This window comes from Pseudopodoces humilis, chromosome 8 (assembly GCF_049639895.1).
Source record: "Pseudopodoces humilis isolate 2021_Gansu_Grassland_sample_001 chromosome 8, ASM4963989v1, whole genome shotgun sequence".
NCBI classification, from domain to species: domain Eukaryota; kingdom Metazoa; phylum Chordata; class Aves; order Passeriformes; family Paridae; genus Pseudopodoces; species Pseudopodoces humilis.
This window is the reverse complement of record NC_142207.1, coordinates 11,443,981-11,468,179: the sequence shown is the minus strand read 5'-3', so window position 1 is coordinate 11,468,179 and position 24,199 is coordinate 11,443,981. Positions and strand designations below refer to the sequence as shown.

General features: G+C 44.0%; 1 protein-coding gene across 1 annotated transcript in view; it reads right to left on the bottom strand.

The window, feature by feature from the left end:
- Window positions 1-17,682, bottom strand: part of TFCP2L1 (transcription factor CP2 like 1) — a 35,994-nt gene extending 18,312 nt beyond the window's left edge. The window contains exons 1-3 of the mRNA XM_005519662.3: window positions 17,538-17,682; window positions 13,225-13,376; window positions 382-458 (exon numbers count right to left, since the gene is read on the bottom strand). Of these exons, the coding sequence (XP_005519719.1) occupies window positions 382-458; window positions 13,225-13,376; window positions 17,538-17,599 (291 nt within the window). The 5' untranslated portion in view covers window positions 17,600-17,682. The remainder of the gene's footprint in view (window positions 1-381; window positions 459-13,224; window positions 13,377-17,537) is intronic.
- Between the last annotated feature and the right edge of the window lie 6,517 nt (window positions 17,683-24,199).

Below are 24,199 nucleotides of genomic sequence, written 5' to 3'. Positions count from 1 at the left end.
CCTGGCAGAACTATGTAAACACCTGGGCCCTCCATTTGTCACGTAACAACCCAGGCATGTTGCTGCAATTCAGTAGGGAGACAAGTCTGCCTCTCCACATCTTTGACCATGTTCACCACTGAACTTTGGGATTCCCCTGAACCCAATATTCATAGTGAAACTCTGGGGTCATGATCATAAACAGAATAAAGGTTCCCCTGAAGCCCTGCAAAGCCAAGCTGCATAGTCCCATGAAACTAGAACTCAACAACTCCATCACCCCTGCTCCCATTAAAAACAATGGCAAAGTGTTTTCCATTGTCTCAGTGGGAGCAAGGTCAGGCCCTTCATTAAAGGCTGTATGTAGTAGCAGGAAGAAAAGAAATCTATATTTCTCCTTACCTTTACATATTTTGTGTTTAAATCTTGAAACTCTCCCAATTTCCTATTCTCAAGTAGACGGATTTCATAAGACTGACCTAGAGTTTAAGGAAACATTTCCAAGGTGTTTAATATGTTGTAGCAATGAGAGAGTCATGCTGGCATTTATGTGGCTGATAAAGCATACGTTTGATCAGGGAAAGCTTATTTTTGCTAACATAATGCATTTGCCCCAGTAATCGATAGGCACTAAAGCACAGCAGAAATCTGAGGGGAAGGTTTGTGTTTTGGCAGCTAAAAGCTCTCCATTAGGGCATCAATTATAGTTTTCTCCCGGGGCTGCTATGGTTTTCTGGTCACCCTCCAGAAAGTCACCAGGGTGTTTGAGGCAGTTGTGTCCCCCCATGCCACATGGCTGTAACCGTGCTGCCTTTGTCTGTCCCTTCTGCTAAAGCAATTCTGCCAAAGCAATGGCTGCGTGAGGAGGTGTTGGCACAACAGGTCCAGGAACGATTCTGCAGAGGATGGCAACTGGGGAAAATCTTGCCTTCTTCAGGGAAGAGACAGGGCTGCAAGATGTTTTGGTGAACCACAAAAACAAAATTTGTTTCATAAGGCCTGAAAAGTCATTTCCAAGGGCCTAAATATTCCTTCAGACATGTGTGGAGGCAGCAATGGGTATTATAGCACGTGTAAGGACCAGTTCTAGGAAGGAAAGTCACACTCCACCACCCGACCACCACCCTCACATAAAGAATTTAGTCAATTCCTAACAGAATTCAGCTAACTGGTTTATGAAATAACATCTCTTTGAGGCTGACAGCAGACAAAGGAGACTGATATCTCAATACCTTAAGCACAGAAAGGACTGAGACAGTACAAAAGCTCACTGTACTACACCAAGTCTTTACAATAAACCTGCAACCAGTACCAAGGCAGGATAAGACCATCTGGATTAATGGAGCATATTTATACCTTATAGCTAGCTGTTCTTGTTCATCCTGCTACCCTCCCTTTTCCTGAAAAATGCACAGGGTATGACAAGGCAGGCACCAAGGAGGAGATCAGTTTGGATTTTCTGGCTCAACCAGTATCTCTGCAGAACTGGCCCTGCAGAAAACTGCAAAGCAGATCTATGTCCCTCTAAGCAGTTTCTACCAGCAGAGACAAAAATGCTAAATTTTTGGATCTGTATTTAGAAGTGGAAGACTTATGACAACAGATGTTTCAGAGAGACAGAACACCTTTTGAGAATCCCACCCACATGAGTACCCACCATATCCACAGAGCAGAGACAATTGTGCTTATTTAGATGGCTGGCAGATAGAAAAAAGCAAAAATAGGAAGGACAAGAGAGGCCATACTGAAGCCCCACATGTTTGCACAACAGCCCTACTAATGTTAGTAGGAGTTCTGCAAACAGGAAATGACCCTTGAATCCAGCAAGCGACTTAGAGCACGGGGAGAGCAGAGAAAAAAACATACGAAGCACCAAAATATCCATGGAAACATGCACAGATCTTTACCCTTCTCTTGGCACATAAGTAAAACAAAATTACAACAGTGACCTGCCTTTGAAGACTGCTGGACAACAAAAGTATATTTTGTAAACCACAGTCCTGAAATTGAGGTCTTGCACACAAACTCACAAGACTTTCTTGTGTTCCCACTGATAGATGTTAATATTGTTCATCTGGCAGATTTTAGAGATACATACATAATCAATACTGTTATATTAGCATTAAACATATGGAGGTCAGGTTAAAGGGTTTTCTCTCAGAATCATAGAGAATACCCTTTAGACCATCAAGTCCAACCATTAACCTAGGAATGCCAGGTCCACCACTAAAACATGTCCCCAAGTGCCACATCTGCTGTACTGTGTACTTGTATGTACTTGGTGTTTATCTGTGTTTTACAAATTGTGCTTCAGTCTGGAGATACACTTCACCAGCTATAGAGTCATGCAGTTCATCATCTTGAGCCCATTTACACAGCCAAGCATCTCTTCCACTTAAAGTTCATCCCCATGCAAATATAAGGCTAATTAATCATTACACAAGATTAATTTAGGTTTTGAAAGCAAGAGACAGTAAAATACATCTGTGACTGTACTCAGGGGTAACAGGGACAGAAAAATGTAGTGGTATGAGCTGTGCTATGGAGAAGGCAATGGTCAAACCAGAAGCATTGCCAGCCATTCAGCAAATATCTCAAGAACAAGCACTTTTTGGGACACCCTTGTGCACTCTTGCTCATTGGTCAGTCTGATCTGTTTATCTTCAGCTACAGTAAGACAAAAGAAAATAATGGACATAAAAACATCATCCATGTTCCTTTCAAATTAGCATCAAGCCTCAAAAACTCTGCAGCATGCCATCTCCGACCCCTTGCATGGGATAGGAACAGAACTGCAGTGTGGCAGGCAGTGGGCACCACACATCTCCACCTGACAGGAGTGATTCACCTTGGAGGGAGTCAGAAACAGACCCTGCAGACCAGTGAAAAAGAAATTGCAGTGCAGACAGAGTTAATATTAAACAGAAAGCCAAAGAGGAAATAACATGCTTTGATGAAAGATATATGGGTCATCTGATGGAAGCCCTGGAACGCAGTTTATGCCACAAAAAACCTCAATCAAAATGGTATTTTATGCTAACTGCTTTCCCCTTGAACTCTGAATGTTTAACTTGAGTTGCTACATGATTATCAAACAAGACTGCTCCCAGCCAAGCTTCAGAAAACATCAGGGTATTTTCCCCTCTCTGTGAAACTCTGTCAATGAGAATTTGGTCCCAATTCCTCAAAGTTCCCTTACATATCCATCTTCGGGTAGTGGTTTTTAATTTATTCTCCTTAAAGCTTTCCAGCAAATTCATTGCTTTGTGGCTTATAGTACCCAGAATTTATTAGCATGGACAACATTCAGATACTTGAACTTTTATAGCACTAAACTGCTTGGATTATACTTTTTCCTTGAAAAATACTGTCTAAACCTTGTTCACCCTATATTTTCCACCATCACTACCAGCAGAACTCCTGAAATGGTGAATTACAATCTCAGCCCTGCAATTATTACTGTAGAGAAAAAAGGCTCTGAAGAATGACCACCTGGATTTTGGTAAACAAAATCCCTTTGTAAAATAAAGTGAATAATAGCAATCTAACCTGAAGAAAGCTGAACTCACCCTGGTGTCAAAGAGGGCAAAGGAGTCACGGAAGGCTCTAATACACAGATCATTTATGAATCCTGCGTCGCTGACACACCAGCAAGAGCAGGCACACACTGACAGTTTTCTGCTAAAACTAAATCAGTAACAGATCATTCTTAGTCAGGTATCCAAACCTGTAAAGAAACACGTCTGTAGGTGTAACTAAACAATCTGCATTTCCAGTTCCCAAGCCAGACTACAACTAGCTAAGCCCAAAACAAAGCTGAAATAGAGAGCTCCCCCATACTGAGTTTTTCCATCTGTCTCAGATGGAAACACAGATTAATACAGATCAGACTACAACTTTCCAAGTCAATATGTGGTGGTAAAGACACCTGGAGACAGGAGCAGAGGATACCAGTGCTGAGACTGCAGTGATTTGATTGAGTAGCCCAGGTCAGGTGTAATACTGGACACATGCACAGGGGCACCTAAAGCACTTCTGCCACCACCTGAAACGAAGGGGACACTTTGCAAGCAATCCCCAGCAGAGCTGATGCTGCAGCAGCCTCTTGCACATCTGTGTGACCCAGCGCTCCCCTCACTCACCACAATCCCTCTTCCCTTCCTCAGGCAGAAAACAGAACAGTAATAAATATTCAGAACATCACAGCACATTCCTGAGATGCAGTTTGTCTCCCAACTTCATTGAAAGCTTCAAAGGCACCAACAAAAACCCAGGCAGGTGATGATATACTGTAACTTCTATTTTAAACAGACGTTCTCTGGGCAACATCAAATTTATGTAATCTCCTCCTAGGCTAGAGTCTGAGCAACTCACTTTATGAACAAAGTAGTACCCAGTAAAGTAGTAACCACCCAGGTCCAGAGAGTTCCTGGTTTGTAATTCATGAAGCAATTCCACCTATCTGAAGGAGGATTTACAGACTGCTTAATTATTTAAACTTGCATTGTCTTTGATAATTAACAGACACTAAATGTGGGCATGATTACTTAATGTGAGGACATTAGAACTGAAAGTCAAACACCTACTACAGATGAAAAATAATTTAGTTCAACACAGGAATGATTTCACCTGCTCAAAAGGTACCAGTTTAAGCTTCCTGATTTCCATGGAATTTAGACAGCCACCAGAATTTCTAGGTAATTTCTGAGTGTAAAAGATTATCACAATTTAAAGCTCAACATTACATTTTGTTGAAATGTTATTTACTACACAACCACAATATCCTGTTTGCTTTTCTTTGTTTTGGTGTTACATTTCAAGGGCTACTTGCACTATGCATTTTGTGGTTTTCTGCACAATACACCGATACGATACACTAATTTCCAATTAGGATGCTGATGTTCCAGGCTGATATGACTCAGGCCTTACTTAATCTAACAAAGCAGCCTTTCCAGAAATTAATTAAACCCTAACCTTTGAATAAGCAATATCCCCAACAAAAGTCTGTGGAAAAGGGGGGGGAAAAAAAAGCAAAAAAGCCAAGAGAGAGTCCTCTTTCTCAGAATGGATCCACACAGCACTAGACAGAACCAGCCTGGAAAGTGTTTGATTATTAAGCCAAGCCAATAAAAATTCCATTTAGCAACTTTATATGGACATCCTAAAGAGTGCACAGATAAAGACAAAGGAATGCTGACAGTCAAATGCACCATGCAGAAGGAGGGGGAAGGGGAAAAAAAAGCAAGCATTTATCATACCAAACCAAAGCACATCCAGCAGGCAGGAGGATCACCTTTGAAACAGCCAAACAACTATTCAGGGCATCAGGCACACACAAAGATTTTTCTGACAAGAAAGATTAATGAACCCTCAGGGTAAACAGACAAGAATGGCAGAGCTGGCATGTGAACTTGCATGCTTGATGACACACACCTTTTTAGCCAGTCACAAGTAAAAATAAAAATTAGCATAGGACTTGCTCAAGTGTCCCATGTGTGGACACTCTGCAGGACAAGAAGCAAAAGCAGAACCCTCAATCCCTGAATGATGGTGGATATTCTGCAGTTGCTTACTGTAGCCTCATTTGACAAGATGCTGTAGATGTTTATCCAGTGGATATTATGAATTCACCAGCTACACAATAGGCCACCCTGGAAGCTCCCACTATGCTAGGAACATGGAAATTCTGCAAAGGAGGACAAGCTGGGGGAGAGGAAATGCAAAAGGAACACTTGAGTCATTCTAACACTGCAAGCACATCTTGCCCCACATCCCATCTTCAACACAGCAACCAGAGATAGAGCAGGGTCAGTATAGCCAGCCTTTTCTTGCCATATCTTCTCGGTTTCTGGTATCCAGTATCCAGATTGCATCCACATTGAGCTGCCCAGTCATGACCAATGCTCATTAATTCTTTTCGTGTGGTCTCCTTCTGAATTTGCTTACACTGTGGCAATCAGAACCACAATTTACACATGCCTTGCTTTAGCATTGACAGCCTGCTCCTTCATCTGCCTCCTGCCCTTCCCCTTGCACAAAGCCCCCTTAGCTCCACCATGGTTTGGTACCCAGGAGTTCAACACTGAAGATTCCTGCTCTGCTTGCCCCTACCAACAGGGAAGCAGCACTACAGGAACACAGCACACCAGTTTAACTCCTAATTCTACCACCACACCACAGAGCCTCACTGTCATCATGTTGCTTTTATGTTTTTCCTCCTTTTACAATGTGGGGTTTTTCTTGCCCCCCTTTTCTACTTCCCTACATCTTTCTTGTGGGAAAGCCAAAGAGCTGCCTCGGAGCCAAGTTTGCTGCAGGAAAATTTCACTGCTCATTTACTACATGAACATTTTTCTGACTCCTACTCTCCACAGACTTTTGAAGATGGTCTGTTTTACAGTGGTGACACTTCATAGCTAACAGGCACTAACAGAAATACTCCTTAATTACAATGCTTTCCACTGAAGAGAGGGAGGTGCATTTAAATCCCCAAAGAATACAGTCTCACTTTGAATCAAGGACACAAAACAAGCCAGTGGACACAAAAACACTTCTAGCTGCTAACTTCATTGTGTGCACTTGGGTTTCTTTTGCATAGACTTCATCCACTTGATCTCACCTAATCTAAATCATGTTATAAACTTTGATTTTTAATACAAATTAATCAGTGAAGAAATTATGGCCCTCTAATGGAAAGCTGAAAAAATACCTACCCTGTGAAAACTTCCACTTTGAAACACTCAGGATTATCTTAGTCACATCTGCCCAGCTCAGAAAAACTCAGCTCTCTCTGTGTAAGTAAAAAATACAGGCTTTTTCTGGTTTCAACCTGTTTTAAGTCAATTTGAACAGGTTTTATAGCTCTGAAGGAATAGCTTTGTGTGTAATATTTATTTGAGTTTCAGATAACTAAAAAGAATGGTCCTGGGTGAGGGCGCTGACAAGAGATGCAGAAGAGCCGAGTACAACTCCTGACCCCACCTAGCAGCTCCCTTAGATGCCCTCAGGTTAAGTCCCTTCTTTCACCACATTTCTGCAATAGCAAACTGGGAGAAGCAAGTCCCACTCCCACCCTGGAATGGCTGCTCAACCAGGCTGCTACCACAGGGCAGGGAAGGAGATGGGGTCAAAGCTGACTGTACCTTCCACACCAGTCACAAATGGGGCACCAAGCTGGGGCAGGAGGAATCTCACTGCTTGCTGTCTAGTTTCAGGAACACATAATAAATGCTTGGTAGGAAGCAAATGGGAGAAAAATAAGTGGTTTTTTTCTGTACCTCTTTAGGGAAATTAAGTATATTCTCTTATAAAAATGTATATTATAAAAACAGCTAATCAGGTCAAACCTACAGTATTTCTCAAGCTTCTCACTGCTACCTAAAATGTGATCTTTTAGGACACAAATTAGAGGAAGCTAATTGGAAAATTTCTACATCATCTCACATTGACAGTAACATTCACACAAACATCAAAGCCTGTAAAATCACAGCAAAAAAAATCTCTGTCAAAATTAAAGGAATTTCAAATAGATATGGATAATGGGGTAAAGTAAAAAAATAATATAGAATATGAGGAAAAAAATCTTCCCAATATTTTCATACTTCTTACTACACTGTGAGGAACTTCTGAGCACTCCCTTTTTTCACAGATATTGAAGATTTATGGGGGAACAAAATGCAGTCTAGGGGCTTCCAGTAGGAGTTGTGCACAGGCTACAATCCAGCAAGTTCACAATCCCACTTGAATTTCATCCAGATGTTAGCAACAGAAGAAAGGATTACAAAAAGAATAGAAAACAGCCTCTTGGTTAAAACACAACTGAGATTCTAGATTCCTAGGGACAACAGAAGTCAGATGCTCTACTTACGCAGAGGTGCCCTGTCATCTGAAGCAAGATTCATAGTGAGCTTTGGGATGGTGTGGTTTGGAGACAGGGTTGTTTATCCTGGGCTGCCAAGTGAAGACAGAGCTGCCAAACATATGGGAAAATTGCTTCTAGCACAATTAATGGCTTCAGCTGAGACACCAGAACCTACTCAGAGCTGTCTTCAAAGTCAGGCAGGAGACAAATTCCTTCTCCAAAGATGAAGTGCACCACAAGAACCAAAAACACCAAAAGCGGCTTTCAGAAACAGGAAAGACAAATTAGCTTTGTTAGCCATTTCACTTTTTTAAGTCCTCCAAACCTAAGAACAAAGTGGAAAGAGGTCAAGGAGGAGTATGGCACCCCATAACAATTAGGGAAGAAGGATGCATGGGTTGGTGGGCAGGCACCAGGGAGCACCTGGTACTCACAGTCTCAATGACACAAAGTCACTGCTGCTGTGTCTGTGATCTAAGGCAAGAGTGGAGGATTTGTCCACATGGGAGAAGCCACCAGCAGCAGAGCTCCTACACATGCCTGGGGCCAGGTCAGTGATGGCAGTGACTGTCAGGATAAGAGGTAGCTCTTTGCACGGGACAAAGCAAAAATATCCCCATAAACACAGCTATAATTACATCAGCAGAACACCCAGCCAGAGCTGGTCACTCAGCCTTCTCTATACTTCATTCAGGCAAATAAAGAACTGTTCCAGGAAAAGGACAAATATCCAGGCAGTTGTGACCCCATAAAAACTCAATTACGTAGGAGTTAACGTCAGTATAAAACAGCTTTTTTCATTTACTGTAAATCTCAGTGTTTAAAACTGGGTTCTCTGGCTGTAGAAGATTAGACAACCAAATTTGAACTTTAGACTTTTTAAGGGAGGCAAAGGTTCTCTTTTGCCTCCTGCTGTAAGTAATCTCATCTCCTACCCAAACAATTAGCAAACTACTCCACAGCATCCTCTTCAGCCATTCCTTGCCCAGTGCTTCCTGCACCTTTCTTTGGAAAAGCAGCCAGAGCACATCTGCAGCTGAGCTGAGGCAGGACAACACCCAACAGATTTTAAATGTACCACTTTATGCACACATATCTTGAACCTGGATATATGCCTTAGCACCCTGGGGTTGAAATCTGGGGCTTTTGCTTAGGTGTGACCCAGACTCCTATTAAGTCCATCATTAGGTTTATGAGGCATCGTTTGCTAATGCACCTCTACAGCAACACTCCCAATATCACAAGTTCTCTCAGATGTTAGTGTTTTTCCCTCATGGCTTGGGTTTTTGGCTTGTTTGTTTTCTGAACCATCTAGGACTGGCACTAAGGCTGACTCCTGGAAGACACCATAAAGCAGAGATGTCCAGCCTTCCAAACCCTAACCAGCTGTACACTAAAATCTTTGCACAGCCAAGAACCACAAATCACACACTGCAGATTGGGAGAGCTGAACGAGGCCCAAGAAAGCTTTACAGGCAGATGACGGCAAGTTACTCTGAAGTACCACTGGGACACTGGGCTGGCTTCCTCACACAGCCTGCTCTCAGTGACCCTCTGCCACCAAACTTAGCCTCCCCCTGTTTGAAGTAATTAACATCTGAGGTTCTGAGCCAGCCCAACATTGGTCATGAAACAAAATCATGACTTGAACAGCTCACAGTCCACATGTGGACTTTCTGGCACTACAGGATAATTCCCTTGGGCAACGATTTTCAGGTTTTTTTATTCTTGACATTCTGTTTTTTAAAAGAATTACTTTATTTCCTCACATTTATTAGCATTCAGATCTGCTGTACACAGCGCTTGTTTCCTCCACATTCCTCCTGCTACAATTTCTGGAACCACCTTTCGTTGCTTCCATTTCTGTCCATGTTTGAAACTGGTTTCAACCAGCCACGGTCAAACCACACCCCATATGACTGCAGACCATGGAATACGCACTGCATCAAGCCGTCTTGCTGAAGCAGTGGTTTGTAATATGGTTGCTGGTTGATTGTTTGTCTGAAAATCCCTATCCACAGGAGACACTGAAATAATGCTAAAAGGCAGGCTAGTTCCAGAAACGTTAGGATGTTTGTGCTGCAGACTTCTGGACAGTGTAGTTCTGTCGACAGATATGATCCCTGACCAAAGGAGCAATGCCAGCAGCAGCTTCCAGTGCGAGGACAGCACCTTTACCAGTCTCACAGACTGAAGGTGGAGTGGTATTGAGACACCATACTAATAAGCCTGTACTTTGTCACATCAGATGAGTAATCCTCCTGAGACCTAGTAAAGACCTCTTAATGAAGGAACTGCCCTAAGGATCAGCAAACTAATATTGTTCAATTTGGCTTCAGTTTCCCAAGGAATGTGGGAAGGCAGGGGAGGAAAGAGATCAGGAAAGACAAGTGTAATGAGTCAGTCTTTGGAAACCAAGCTACAGATTTGCCTCTAGTTACCTCATTTACAGGCTGGTTCTGGAGTTGTGGCCAGAGAGCACGCATGGTTTCAAACTGGAGCAGACTAACTTGGGACTCTGCCACTGCTCAATGTCCCCAAGTCAACTTAAGAACTAAGCTCACTCCATTATGCTCCCTTGCAAATACTTCCCCTGCCCCTTGGTGAAAACACTGGTCTCTGGTTTCCAGCTCCAGAGTCCTCTCAGCCTCCATCCTTGGGGAGAGTCCAGGCCAAAGACCTCTTCCTCCTCAACACCCCTCGCCATCCCTCTGGGTCTATCCTGTAAGAAGCAAGGCTCAAGAGAAGCCATTATGCTCCACATGCCTGGAGCCCTCTCCCACCTGTACACAAACACAGCCACTGGACTCCTTCCTATATGAAGCCCACATGAAGTCTATTCAGATCTTATGTGAAACTCTCCACAGATTCCTCTTCTATCTCTGCTATGCAACTTGACCTTCAATTTGCTTCCCAGTACTTCCAGCTTTCCATAGCCTGTAGATCAAGCCTGACAGAGCTTTCTTCCATGCAGTTCTGCATTATGGACATTCCTGAGCTGGCCCACTCACCACCACTGAACCAGTCACGTGTGGAGAATGTGTTTCAGGGCAGGAAGCAGAGCTGCTTAACAGTGATAGAAGGGCAGTAACTGAGTGGTGAAGAGCTAAAGTTGAGAAGAAACATTTGAACAGCAAGTGACAAGAATCACCTAGCAAGCAGAAAACCCCAAACCCTTTATTCACAATTTGGGAAAGTAACCACACCGGATGTGAATTGCTTTGTTGGTGCTGGGACAGCCACTGTGTGTCTTTGTATCTACCTTACTACAAGCCAGCCATGACTGACACAGGGCAGAGGGACATTCATTAATGAAGTTACCCATTTGCTAAAATAATCCATCACAACACTCAAGATGGGAAGTTTTATGTAACAGTGCTTGGCCAATCCATGATAAACACAGAGAGAGGTTAAGGTGCAAGAGGTGTCCCTTTGCCTACAGCAAGCACAAGCTGATAAGGTGTAGGGAATGGTCTTAAATTGCTTCACGAGATGGCTGTAGCATTGTAGCTGGGTCACGGTGCTTTGGAGTCAGCCAGTTCTTCTCCTGTGCCACAAGCATTGGTTCCAGAAACCTCAGCTGCCTCGAGGTCCCCTTTACACACCTCCTCAAGCTCATAGAACATAACTCTACTACGGGGATTAATTTTCTGTCAGAGCCTTTAAATCCTCATCCATTTTTAACCCATGGCAATGTTCTCACCAATGGCCCACTAACAGAAACTAGACACCCCAGCTTCCCAGCTCGGCCCCTCTGCACAGCTCCTGCTAGCCTCATCCCTGCTTTGTTCCTCCAGGCCTGCCCAGCTTCATGCTCTTCAGGGTGTGCTCTGCAAAGACACATCCCACCGTGGGGAATGAAAGACAGATAATATCCAAGAAATGCCAGTGAAGGAGGAAGCAATGTCAAGATGTAGCAGTAGACAACTCCTTGCAAGAGTAAGCAGGACAAGGCCTAACACAACATGGCCTATCCAAAAAGGCAGTAACAGTCTCACTTAGCAAAGGAAAATGTGGACTGCTCCAGTCACAAAGTTTTTTTAAAAACTCATGATATTGCATTAAAAGTTGTCCAGCTTTTTCCCTGCCAAGGTAAAAAAGTAGGCACTGTCTCACTTATGCTAAAATATTTGGCTGTAAACAGATTTTCATTTAAAAAAAATATTTTCTTCCAATACAGGAAAGAATTGTGTTTCATAGGAAGATTTGTCTCAATCTCACAACTGATACACCCCATTAAAACCCCCTGGGATCTGCTGTGTTTAGATGAATAAACTGAGATGACACAGTCACATATCCCAAGCATCTTTGGATCTTGAGAGAGAGAACAGTGCCAGCTTACGTGACAGGAAATCCCTGGTTCCTTGGGTAGAGCCTGCAGTACTTCACTGATATTTCCATGCTGGTTCCATGGGGCTACCAGCACAGATCCAACTGCACCTGAGGTCAGAGTCCAAGGAGGTCAGGGCTCCGATTTCTACCAGCATTAAAAGAAACCTATCCAGGGAGGCACCCAAGTGAGCATCCTACTCAGTGCATGAAGCTTAAAGAGCTGGGGCAGTATCCTGAGGCAGGAAAGGATCTCAGTAAAAGGGCAGACAGCCTGCAGCTTGTTGTTAGGCCCTTTTTTACTGCCTGGCAGAAACTGAGCATAAATATGTTTTAGCATAATCTGTGCATGGAGAAGTCTGATCCCCTCAAGGCACACACACAGGAGGTGCTGCAAAGCGACAGCCAAACACCAACACAGATGTGTCTGCACAAATGGTGCCAAAGGGGGGAAAAGAAAAAACTCAGACCAAGTGTTTGTTTATCCAGGAGTGTGAACTAGTCTGTGAGGTCAGCTATAGAGGACCTTGCTGCACTGAACCCTGGCAATTTGTCAAGTTAGGCACTGAGCAGAGCCACACCAGCCAGCCTGTGGGGGAGATGTCACTGCCCAGACCTCAGAGCAGCCCTTGGATACCTGTTAAATCACTCCCTGGCCATGCCCTCCAGCAGTGCTGGGGGACTTGCAGTGGTAAGAGCCCTCCCCAGTCCAAGCTGGCCCATCTGCTTCATCAATCTGGCCTTGTGAGATGAAGGCAGGAGGCTGCAGCTTAAGCTGAGATCAAGCCAGTACTTTGCCACAGGGAACTGTGCATGCTATAACACTGCCTTAAGTCAACAGTTAAATCAGTGGTACTTCATTACTTTTAAATAGTTGATAATCTGGTATATAAATGCAGAAAATTAAATATTCCTCCTTTCCTTCACCCCCCCTCCCCACTTCTATTCCTCTTTTCCCATCCCGCTGTCCTCCCACAGTAAGGCAAAGTATGGGATTAAATCTCATGAACTGCTCCCAGGAAATATCCTCTCCTTCAGCATGCTGCAGACCCTACCTTGGTTGAGGTAGGTCAGAGTTTCTTCGTGCAGTTTCACTGCGGGTGAGGTGGCTGTGCAGAGGACGTACTGAAAGGGTGGCAGCTTGGCATCATTCTCAGGAGACAGCTGAGGCTCTTCCTGCTTGAAGATCGGCAGAGCAAGGACATCTCTGCAATGAGCAAGTTACACAGTCAGTCACAAAGAGTTTATGGACTACCCTAGCCTCAATCTGCATTTGGTTCTCTGAGATAACGGGGGTGGTCTCTGGAGAAACACCAGGTTAAAATGGCTAAAAAGAGGAAGAACTGGGCCTGTATAATGTAACCAGGCAACTTCTGTGTCTAGGATATCAGCACTGCACACAAAAGAACAGAGAACTGGCAAAACAGAGTATGTCTGAGAATTAATGTAAGTTTTTAAGAAATAAATCAGATTTACTTTTCAGTTACACAGTCTTCTCGGTGAGGAAAATAATATCAAAAATACATCCTTCATCCTTGTGGATGTATTTGATTAAGAGCTCTCAGGTGAATGCCTTTCAGAAAAAAAAAAAAAAGCAAGAAAGGGCATTTTGACAGCTGAATGTCAGATTAGTAAAATGTCTCCAAGTAGCAGCCATGGGTGAGAAGCGGACACAGCTCTGGTGTACAAAGCAGATATTCAGGTAAATGATGGCATGAACAGCTGGATTAATTGATTCAGAGTATCTCCCTGCATTCTAATAAACCTGGTCCCAAGGAATCACACAGCTCTTATGTCAGCACTGGGCTACCTTCATAAATGTACTCAGGTGCATGGGAGCAGCTTCATTAGGACCTGCACACAGTCCGAGTTCCCACTTCTTTAAAATTCTTTATCATGTTTATCATGTGTTGGTGGTGACCTGCCTGCTGATTTAGTCCCAGGCTGATCCCAACCCACACTAATCCCCAAGCAGAACTGGTATTAGCAAGGCTGAGAGCTCAACAAATGATCAGTTGATTAGTACAAAATGAGATGTCAGGAATAAGCATTCTTATCTCAGCCTGTCTGATGCTGAAGAACCACATTAGCCTCTCCTATGACACTAACACTGCTGATCATTGTGTCCACCTACTTAAAACATTAATACCCTTCCAAATTAGGAGGATTATACTGAACACAGTAACAATTCAGAATGAGTGATTCTTTTTCTCTTATTTCTTCCAGATGTGTGAAGACTCGAGATTCTCTTTACACAGGCTGCAGTTCTTCTCCTTTTGACAATCCATACACAAAACGCTCTAAGAAAAGCCAGCCAGCATGTACAGGCATGCACCCTGAAAGGGCATTAAGAATTTTTTCCTTGCCTGCTCAGTTAATGATCCACTCATAGCATTCACAACCTTGAAGGCTACCCAGGTCATCAGTGAAACAGTGCAGCAGTTTAGAGTAAACTGCTCAAGTGCCTGCTTCAAACACAGGTACTCCTGTTTATGGGAAAACAATGCCAAAGAGCAAAATGTACCATTTCAGATGCAGACAGGAGAAAAGAAACACCCATCTCTGTTTCCATTCTCTCTTCCAACCCCACACCCTCAATATTATCAACCACTCAAAGGCATCCAGCCCCATTTGCTTCCTGGCATTACTGACATAATCACAGCTCTTGCCTAACTGCTGCCACAGAGGGGTTTTTTTCCTTAGAGATGATTTACTACAGTAATGAAGTGACAGAAATGCCTGCAGTAGATTTCTGAAATAGACAGCATTGCTCCACACACATGCAGGATCTGATACTGCTCCGGAGTCATCTCACTCAGCCTGGATGCCAACATTTGCTCATAAGGATGCCAACATTTGCTCCTAACGCACTCCTCTGCACAGTGCTCTCTGAATGCCTGTGGCTTTACAGATGAGAACAGGTCCAAAACTCCAGCACCCAAAACCTTCTGCAGTTCGGCAGAAACTGCACAAAATCTGGCGTAGGTTTAACAGTTAGGGGTGAGGAATTCGTGCATATACTCACCTGAAACAGATGAGAAATTTAGGCAGGGGGAAGCCAAAATTTAAATACGATATCTCACATCAGGTTCTTTGCACCCCCACACCTGCTGGCACAGCTGTCTGGTCGCTGAATTCTGCAAGCATGCAGGAATCCATGACTTGGTTTCTGGAAAGCTTCACCATATTAAAGCTCCAAAGAAGCTGCACAAGTTAATCACATTTTTATTCCTAGAGCATTTGAACTAATGGCCTGCGGTATAATTGCTTTGGGTCAAGACCTTCTTAAATATTCGACCTTATTGGAAGAGTTTGGAACTTAGAATGAGGTCAAAAGAATTTTAAAGTTGTAAGTGTATAAGTCATCACAACACTTACCCAACTCTTCACTCAAGAGTTGCAAATTAAATTTAGGGGAAGAACAGGCTTTTACAACAGTTCCTATACTTAAAAAAAAAAAAATATTTAAAAAATGTTGAACTCCTTAAAACTCTCCCAATTTTCACCCTTATGCTAAATATTTACAGTTCTGGTCTTAAATAACAGTTAGCTTGCATACCTGGAAGGAGAGAAAGTTTTTGAGAGTTCAGTCAGCTGACAGATCAAAGTAAAAAAGGTACTGGGTTTTTGTAAAAAAATGAATGAAAATTTACAAGAATTTTTCTGTAGAATCTTGCTCCAGCTACAAATACCACTGAGGTACAGCAGAACTTACACAGACATCTCAAATACACATAAAGCTCTTGATTTCTGCAAAATATAACTTCTACAAACTTTTCTTACAGCAACTTCAAATATTGTACTATTTCAGTTTCTCATGCATGTCTTGACACGTTCTCATGGAAAGTGAATTGGCCAGAATTAGACATCTCTACATAAAAAAAAACACGGGTTTTGTTCAACCAACCTTCCCTGAAACAACTGAGGGTATTGTTGCCATAAAAGTGGTTGTAGGGATTTTAATCCCAGATCAAACCCACCATGTTCACAGAGGCAGATACTCACTAAAGCTGAAGATTGTTCCTAAAACACCAATAGGTCACCTCCATACCAGCAGCCTTCCTGACAGAACAGGTATCCTTTATCCTCCAGCTAACATCAAGCCTGCAAAAACAAGCTAATGTGTTTTCTGGCCCATTAAATAGAATTTAAAATGTGGAGAGTAGCCTGACCCACACCTGATGATCTTGTAGCACTCCTGCTACAAATCCATGGAGTTAATGAAGCAGCCTGACCACCCTAAACACTCTAATGGAGAATATGCACAAGCACCAATGCTGATGCTCCTCTGCTAGTACCATTTTCACTGCCCCAAACTAATCAGATTTGCAAGTGCAAAGCAATAGAGAAGAAGACTCCTGCCACATACGTGTTGTGAAACTGAGTTATTGACATAGAGGGAGGACGTGAAGACTCTTGTACAAAGAAACGTAAAAGCTGCCAGAAGGCAAGAATCTCCCAATATTGTATCATTTGATAATGAGAGGTTACTACAAAATCCAAAATAAAATTCCTTTGCAAGTACACTGATAGGCAGCAGGAATAGTCAAGATAACAAGTGTCCTTGAAAGGGAAGCATTATCGGCGTTCGAAGTGCTTCCCCAGACAAACTCAATGTTCTCTCAAGAATGGTTATTTGGGGGTACATTTGAAAGTCAGGGTTCTTGGGCCACAGACAGGTTCTCCACTGCCACAATTCAGCAAAAATCCCACTCCAGCAACCGACACCAGCTGACGGCTGAGCTTTACATCTTCAGAAAACAAATAATTCACAAGCACCCAGCAAAAAGGGAACTCCCAAAGTTGCCTGCTTTGACATCGTTTGGAGGGAGGAAACACGGGTTTGTGCTACACATGTCACAAACTATTGTTTAGCAGCCCTTGTACTTAAATTAGGCACATTTAATTAAACTCAACTGTGCGGAGGCAGGAAAAAGCTGGTTTAGGCAAGTTCAGAAAGTGAAATTCTGCGCTTTTCACACATCGTCCGAAAAAGCAGAGAAAGAAATCCCATTCCCAGAAAACTGGGTGCCTTCTCAATTTGCCATCAGGCGCTTTGCTTTCCGCAGAGTTTTGACAGCGCTCCGCCGCTGCCGCACCTCCTCCCTTGGAGCTGCGCTACCCCAGCCCGGAGAAGAGGGAACGCGGCACAAGCAATAAAGCAACGCTGCAGAGAGCTGTCTAGCCAGGCGCTAAAACAATAAAGAAGGAAAAAAGAGCAAGCAAAACAGGAAAATAGTCTCTCAGACAGAGGGAGCGGCGCTAGCCCCGGGAACTCGGCGGGCGGGCGGCCGCGGGGCCGAACATCCACCCGTGCCAGGGCTGAACATCCACCCGTGCCAGGGCTGAACATCCACCCGGGACTCACCGCAGGTAGCTGCCGCTCGAGTGCTGGTTGTAATGCTCCGGCTGCGTGTGCCAAAACAGCATCTTGGGGGCGGCCGGCGGCGGTCCCAGCGCTGCCCACCCCGCGGGTGCCCGGCCCGGCTGCCGCCAACTGGAGCCGCGGCCCCGCCGGCTCTCGCCGCTTTTATGGCTCAGCCCCGGCGGGCGCGGGTTGGCCGGGCCCGGAGCCGCAGCCGGGCGAGCCCTCCCCCGGCCCGCCCCCGCGCCAGCCCCGGCCCCCGGCGGGCTCGGGCCGCGCAGCCCCGGGGCGGAGCGCCGGCCCCGGGGACCGGCCCGGGCCGAGCGCGGTGTGAGGGGCCGTGGGGCCGAGGCGCTGGGGCCCGGCAGCCCCGGGCCATCCCCGGCCGGGCTGGAGCTGCCGCCCGGCCTCTGAGCTGTGTTTTAAACCGAGCCGCTCCATCCGACAGCAGTGTGAAAGCCCTGCTGAGGTTCCTCTGAGGTCCCTGTTGAAATGAACGACAGCTGATGGCTGTAGCTCAGTGCTGTCCCTTACACCGCCCTGTGCCTCGTGTTAATGCGACCTTTGTGTCAGGGGGTATTTTCCAACTGAGAGAGCAAGAGGCAAAGTTTGCCAGAGGAAGTTTATGAAGAGAACAGTGTCAGAGACTAAACTCACCCCTAGGCCACTTGAAACACTCCTGTCTTTTCTATTTCGACTCCCCCACACAGCATGGAGAAATCTGTTTCCTTTCCATCTCAAATTGCAGGTCCTGATCCTCACCCCCAAAGCTGCCCATAGCTGTCATTTTCCTAAGCCCCCCTGCTCTCAGGGCACCTTCATGTCCCACCAGCCCTTCTCTGGTCCGATAGCTTGGGTGGGGGGAACAAAAGGATAGAGGGGCTCCCTGTTTGGTCATTTCGTATTGCATATCCAGCAGCAGAAATGGAAACAAACTCTTAATTACTCTGTGTCATTAAACACCTTTCAGTCGGTTTTTCAGGAGAGGGCTTCCTATCCCTGAGGTTCCTGGTCAAATTTCAGCTGAGCAAAAGGCAATTTACTCGGGGTGCTTGTCAGCATTCACTGTCAGGTTTCACCATCAGATGAGCTTTTTCAGACAGATGAATTTCCTGTTCTCCTGCCATGATTGTAGAATATTGCTGTTGCCGTAGCATTTATAGATCATAGTTTGGTCAAGCCCAATAGAGTCAGATGCAATCTAACTATAGGCATTGGTTTTTTTTGTATCTTAAGGTAAAGAACAATGTAGCCTGAAAGGTAACTAAGCAGCTTTACAGAGATGTTATGTGTCTAAGAGCTTTTATGAGGCATTGTTTATACCTTCTTGGCTCTGTTAATTTCAGAGTAAGAAACAGCACAGTTCAATGCTCCTTTACAGTATCCTTGGTTACTACACAGACAAACACTGGTTCTAGCAAAGCAAAATGGCTGGAGGTATCTTTTTTATACTCTTGAAAATATTTAGCTCTGTTCACACAACATCTGAGACCTTGATTAAGCAAAGACTATATATAGCTCTTGGACAGAGAAACAAGGCAAAGTTTGCTGAGCTGTCCAAGGACTTCTCTAAATAGTAAATATCCTTCCACAGTTTAAGTAGTTTACTGCATCTAGTGGGGAAATATGAATTCCAGTGTAAAAGTAAATTGCCACACTGTATGAAACAAAGGATCACATTAAGTCTGGCATGATATATTTTCTTTACTATCCTTCTAAAAAGTACATATATTGGAGTGAAAATTACTTTAAAATAATCCCACTTATTTCCTCTCTAGCCTGTTGATGAATGTAGAAAATAAGGTGAAATCTACTAATTAATTTTACAGAGACTATGGCAGCAGCTCTGTCTTCTAAATGTTTCTGTCCTTCCCATTCCTTTGAAAGCCAAATCTGATGAAGACAAAGACTTCTTTGTTCCTTGACTACCTCTCCTGAAAGAAATCTCAGCCATTTTCTGGTCTAACTGCTGCTTTTCCCCTGGCGCAGAAGTTTGTACTACAGCATCAAATATCTTCTTCTGGCCTTCAGAATCCACCACACCACGTAGGACAAATCATCCTCTGCTCCCCTCTGGGACTCCCATTATCTGCTCTTCCTCTTATCTTAACACAGCCCCTCAGTGACAAAGTCTTCTCCACCACAGCTTTCTCACCCAAGCCTTCCTTTACTCTGCTACTTCCTCCCAGATCAAAGTAATTTCTTTGCTGTTCTGGTTGCTTTTCATCCCTCATTTTAGATGCTTGGTCAATCTGCCATGGTAAAACACTTTGATCATATGATTAAAAGGGATTGATTGAATATTTTGTTTGATGGATTTTTCTACTTGAGGAAATGCTATGAAGGGACCTTGGGATACTTTTTGTGTTGAAAAAAAGGTATTTAAAAAATAAGTGTCTTTTTCTGTGGATGTTTATACCTGGAAACCCAAGTAGTGTGCCAGTGAGTTCAGTCCAAAAGTTCATTCTGCTGCTTCACTGTTTGTTGCAATCCCTTTAGCTAAGCACTGAGTGGGAAACATCTTTCCTTTGCTTCACTGGAGAGTCGAGAGGTTTTGATAAGCTTTTCAGCACCTGGAACCAAACTAGTAGAATTTACAGTGAAGTGACTGAGATAGAGTCACATATTCAGTTCCCTTTCTGCTGTGGAAGAACAGTGTTCCCATTAGCCAAAGGACTAAAGGGATGTGAGCATTATAACACTGTAGAGATGGCTACAGATGTAAAAAGAGTGAAACACTTCACTTGCATGAAACTGAAAACAGAACATCTCTATACCTTTATGACTTCCATCACAAACATCTGAGTTGCTTCTGGGCAGTCTAACTCTGTATCAGTTTAGCAATTTTGTGTTCACAAAGCCCCAGATAAACTTAAAGGATGAAGGGTGAACATTATACTGTATCAAAGAGCTTCCAAAAGCCGCCATTAGTTCATTATGGTATTAGTCAAGGGATTATTCCACCTCCCCCAGGATGCACAGACCATAGAACCTGGATGAGCTGCAGGGATCTGAAATGAGATGGTCACCCAAGCACTGAATATGCTCTTAGGAAAAATAGTCAGCATGTGCCTTTTGTGTTGCCTTTCTGTGCATTTTAGCTTGCAGGTTTCCAGGCTTTGACTTGGGGATCCTTGGGGGAGTTCTATTGAAGCAGGCTCTGCAAGATAACCAAGAAATGTGACTGGGCTGTGACTGGCTAAATTTGCTCACCTTTCCCTGGAAAACACTGAAGGCACAAGAAACTGGAAGAGGACTGAAAACCTGAGGTTTTAATCAACTGCAATATTAAGAATGAAGAAAGGAACAGCTTTTACACAGCCCTTATTGCTCTAAATTTAAAAAGAACAACATTGCTTTGCCTTCGACAAGGTTTGGGACTGCTTCCAGTGGCAAGTGTAGACTTTCACAGATATCCCACTGACCCTCAAAGTCTTCTCATTTATTCCATGCTGGTCCACTGTTCAGATGGAAACCAGCATAGATGGGTTCACCTTGCCCTCTACTGAGCAGAACTTTGGGCAGTGGCTACCACCAGGAGTATGAATGTAGTCATAGTGTTACAGCCAAGAAGGAGGGCACTGAACTGGAAAAACTGAGAATGAACAAGGTCTTGAAAGTGTGCATTATACTGACAGAAACACAGACCTTATTTTGGTTTTACAAGAGGAAGATTAACAGGTGACTCAAACATAGTCTATAAATACTCACATGGAAAATCAACATTTCATAAAAAATGCTCCTAAACCTCACAACAAAGATAGAAGAGTCTCAGCATAAACACTACAAGTTTATAAAGCAAGGCTAAGAACAGACTGCAGTAAATGTAATCAGCCATGAGTGTAACTTTCCCAAACTTGGTGGTTAAAGCCACCTCCCTCCATCCTCATCTTCTAGATATAATTATATAATTATATAATAATATAAGACTGACTTAAAAAAAAAAAAAAAAAAAAAAAAAGTTGAAGAGAAAGGAATTAAGGAATTCATTTAGGTCCTGTGGCCAGTTTGACACAGGAGAGCAAAGAAGCTCACCAGGGCTCTTTCTATCTTTACAATCTCTGACGTCTCCTGCCAAAGGCTTCCAAATGCAGCCTTATTAAAGTCACCCTGCTCTACCTCGTGAGTGTGAAGCAATGTCTCCCCTTCCCCTTCCCTGACAGTCAAACTGCCCCCATGCTCATATGTCATGATGTGCTGTCAACACAATCATCCTGACACAATGAGAGCCACATTAACTGAACTTAATAGCAAAACAAATATCAGGAAGAATACCACACAAATTGGCTTATTTTCTTATTCAAGTCATTCATTAAAACTCTCACCATTTTCTTACTTATCAGAGGTCACCATCAAATTTCCAGCTGCCACTAAATTTCCAGGCACAACATAGCACTGATGTATCCACGAGGCCTTTTTTGCCACAGAAATTAAGCCTCATTTGTGAGCTCTCCCCAATGTCATATTAATCATTTTGACTGTCCTGATTTTATCACCAGAATCAAAATTTTCTTTCTTCCTGGTGAACATTTCTTTTAAAGTAATTTTGTTGTGGAAACAAAAAAATATTTACACAATGAGGAAGATGGATGATTGGATGACAAAATAAGTGCTTTTTAAATGCTCATTATACATCTATTGGCATAGGCTGTCTCATTGTGAGCTGCAGGCTGCAATGGTCGGGACACACAGTAGCCGTGTTTACATTGCTGCGAGAGGGACCTCCGGAGCCAACAGCGTGAGTAGGACAGCAGAACGTGACTTAAAAAATATATAATAATAAAATTTAAAATAAAAAAAAAAAAAAAAGGAAAGGAAAGAACAACAACAGAAAAAAAATCATGTACTTTTTGACTTTTTGGCCAGCAGCAGACACTGACTCTGCAAACAGCTGTGGCCAGAACATGAGCACATCACACTCTCACACACAGGGTGGCAGAGCAGGGGGACTGTCACTGCCTGCTGCTTTGTGGGGAGCAGGAGCTGAAGCATTGTCACTCAGAGCTGACAACAGCCCAGTTCTGCTCACAGCTCTGCTGCCCGGGGAAGCTTTGCTTCATAGCTGAAAAATTGTAGCTGGGCCAAAAATATCTGTGATGGCTGAGTGTATCCCACATCCGCCCAGCAGCCTGGTCTACCACCCTGCCCCAAACACTGTGTCAGCACTTGCAGGGAGAGGAGAGCAGGGAAAGGAGAGGCCAGGAGCCAGGCAGCAGCAGGAACTGAATGCTTCAGCCAGCTTTGCCAAGGGTAGGTGTGGGAAAGCAGAAGAGGTGCCACAAGATGTCTAGTCCATAGATCCCACAAACCAAGGCTGTGTCCTCTCTACTCATGGAAACGGAATCCTAAAAGCCTGAACAAGAGGCAGAAGGCTACCTCTGGAGATTTGCAAGCACCACCAGACTGGGTGGGGTGGTTGGCATACTGAGCACCAGTGCTTTGATCAGCAGGACCTTGGGAAACCCGAGTTTTGCAGAGCCATGCAAAGCGCTGCACCAAGATGGAATAACCCCGTGCATCAGTTCAGGCTGGGAGCCACCTGACTGCAGAGCAGCCCTACTGAGGAGGACCCAAGTGTTTTCTTGAAACATTAAGTACAAAACAATAGTTCCCCCTTGCCACAAATGAGGCAAACCATTCCTCGTAGTGCATGAGATCAAGGAAAGCTATAGCCCCTTCTCCTTGGTGCTGGTGGAACTGCACCTGTTTGAGCCTCCTGTTCAAGGCGGAGAATTTGGACAGGATCCAGCAGGTGAACTGCTGAAACACTCAGAGCACAGAGCACTTCTGTGAGGAGAGTTTGAAGGCATTAGTCTTGCTGGGTCTGAGGATGATGGGGTCAAGACAGGTCCTAATAGCAGCCCACTATACAAAGGCATTAAAAAAGGTGATGAATTCAAGAGCTTCTCATTAGCAGCAGTGATCAAGGCAATGTTCACAAGCTATCACTTGGAGATTAGACTGAGCATTAACAACAAATTCTTCACCAGAGGACTGGAACAGGCCACCAGACAGGCTGTGGCACCTCCATCCTTGGGGGTGTTCAAGACAACAGCAGCAGAGCCATGGTTGATGTAACCCAGTATAGGCTCCAGCCCTGTTTTGAGGTGGAGTTTAGATTAGAGACATTCAGAGGTCACTTCCCACCAACTTTTCAACAAGTCTATGAAATCCTGCCAGGGGTACTATGGTCCTGACCCAGGTTTTCATGTACATGCCCCACAATCCCCTTCCTGTTCAAGGCAATGTCCAGGTCTTTTCCACATGTGTAATGCCCTAGCACATGTGGGATGTCCACAGCTTCCACTTCCTGAAGAGACTCATGGTAAAAGGTCTACATGCTGCTCTACTGCATGTGGTGTCCTGCCCCAGGGAGACTTCTGTGCAAAAGCCAGCCAAAAAGTGGTTATTTTTAACTCTAGAGGAAAGGCTCTATTATAATCTGGAGCTGGCAAAGTAACAGTGTCAAGTAGCCACATCCTCTCCAATGTAAACTCTTCAGACATGAAATAATTCCAGGATAATTATTAGACACAGTTGAGCACGTAGAGAGAACTCAAATGCTCCACCCCAGGAAATTTATCTGTTGTAGGACAGCACAGAGCATGAAATACATTACAGTTATTCATTTCCCCAAAACACTTTAGAGACAATTTAAATTCCTT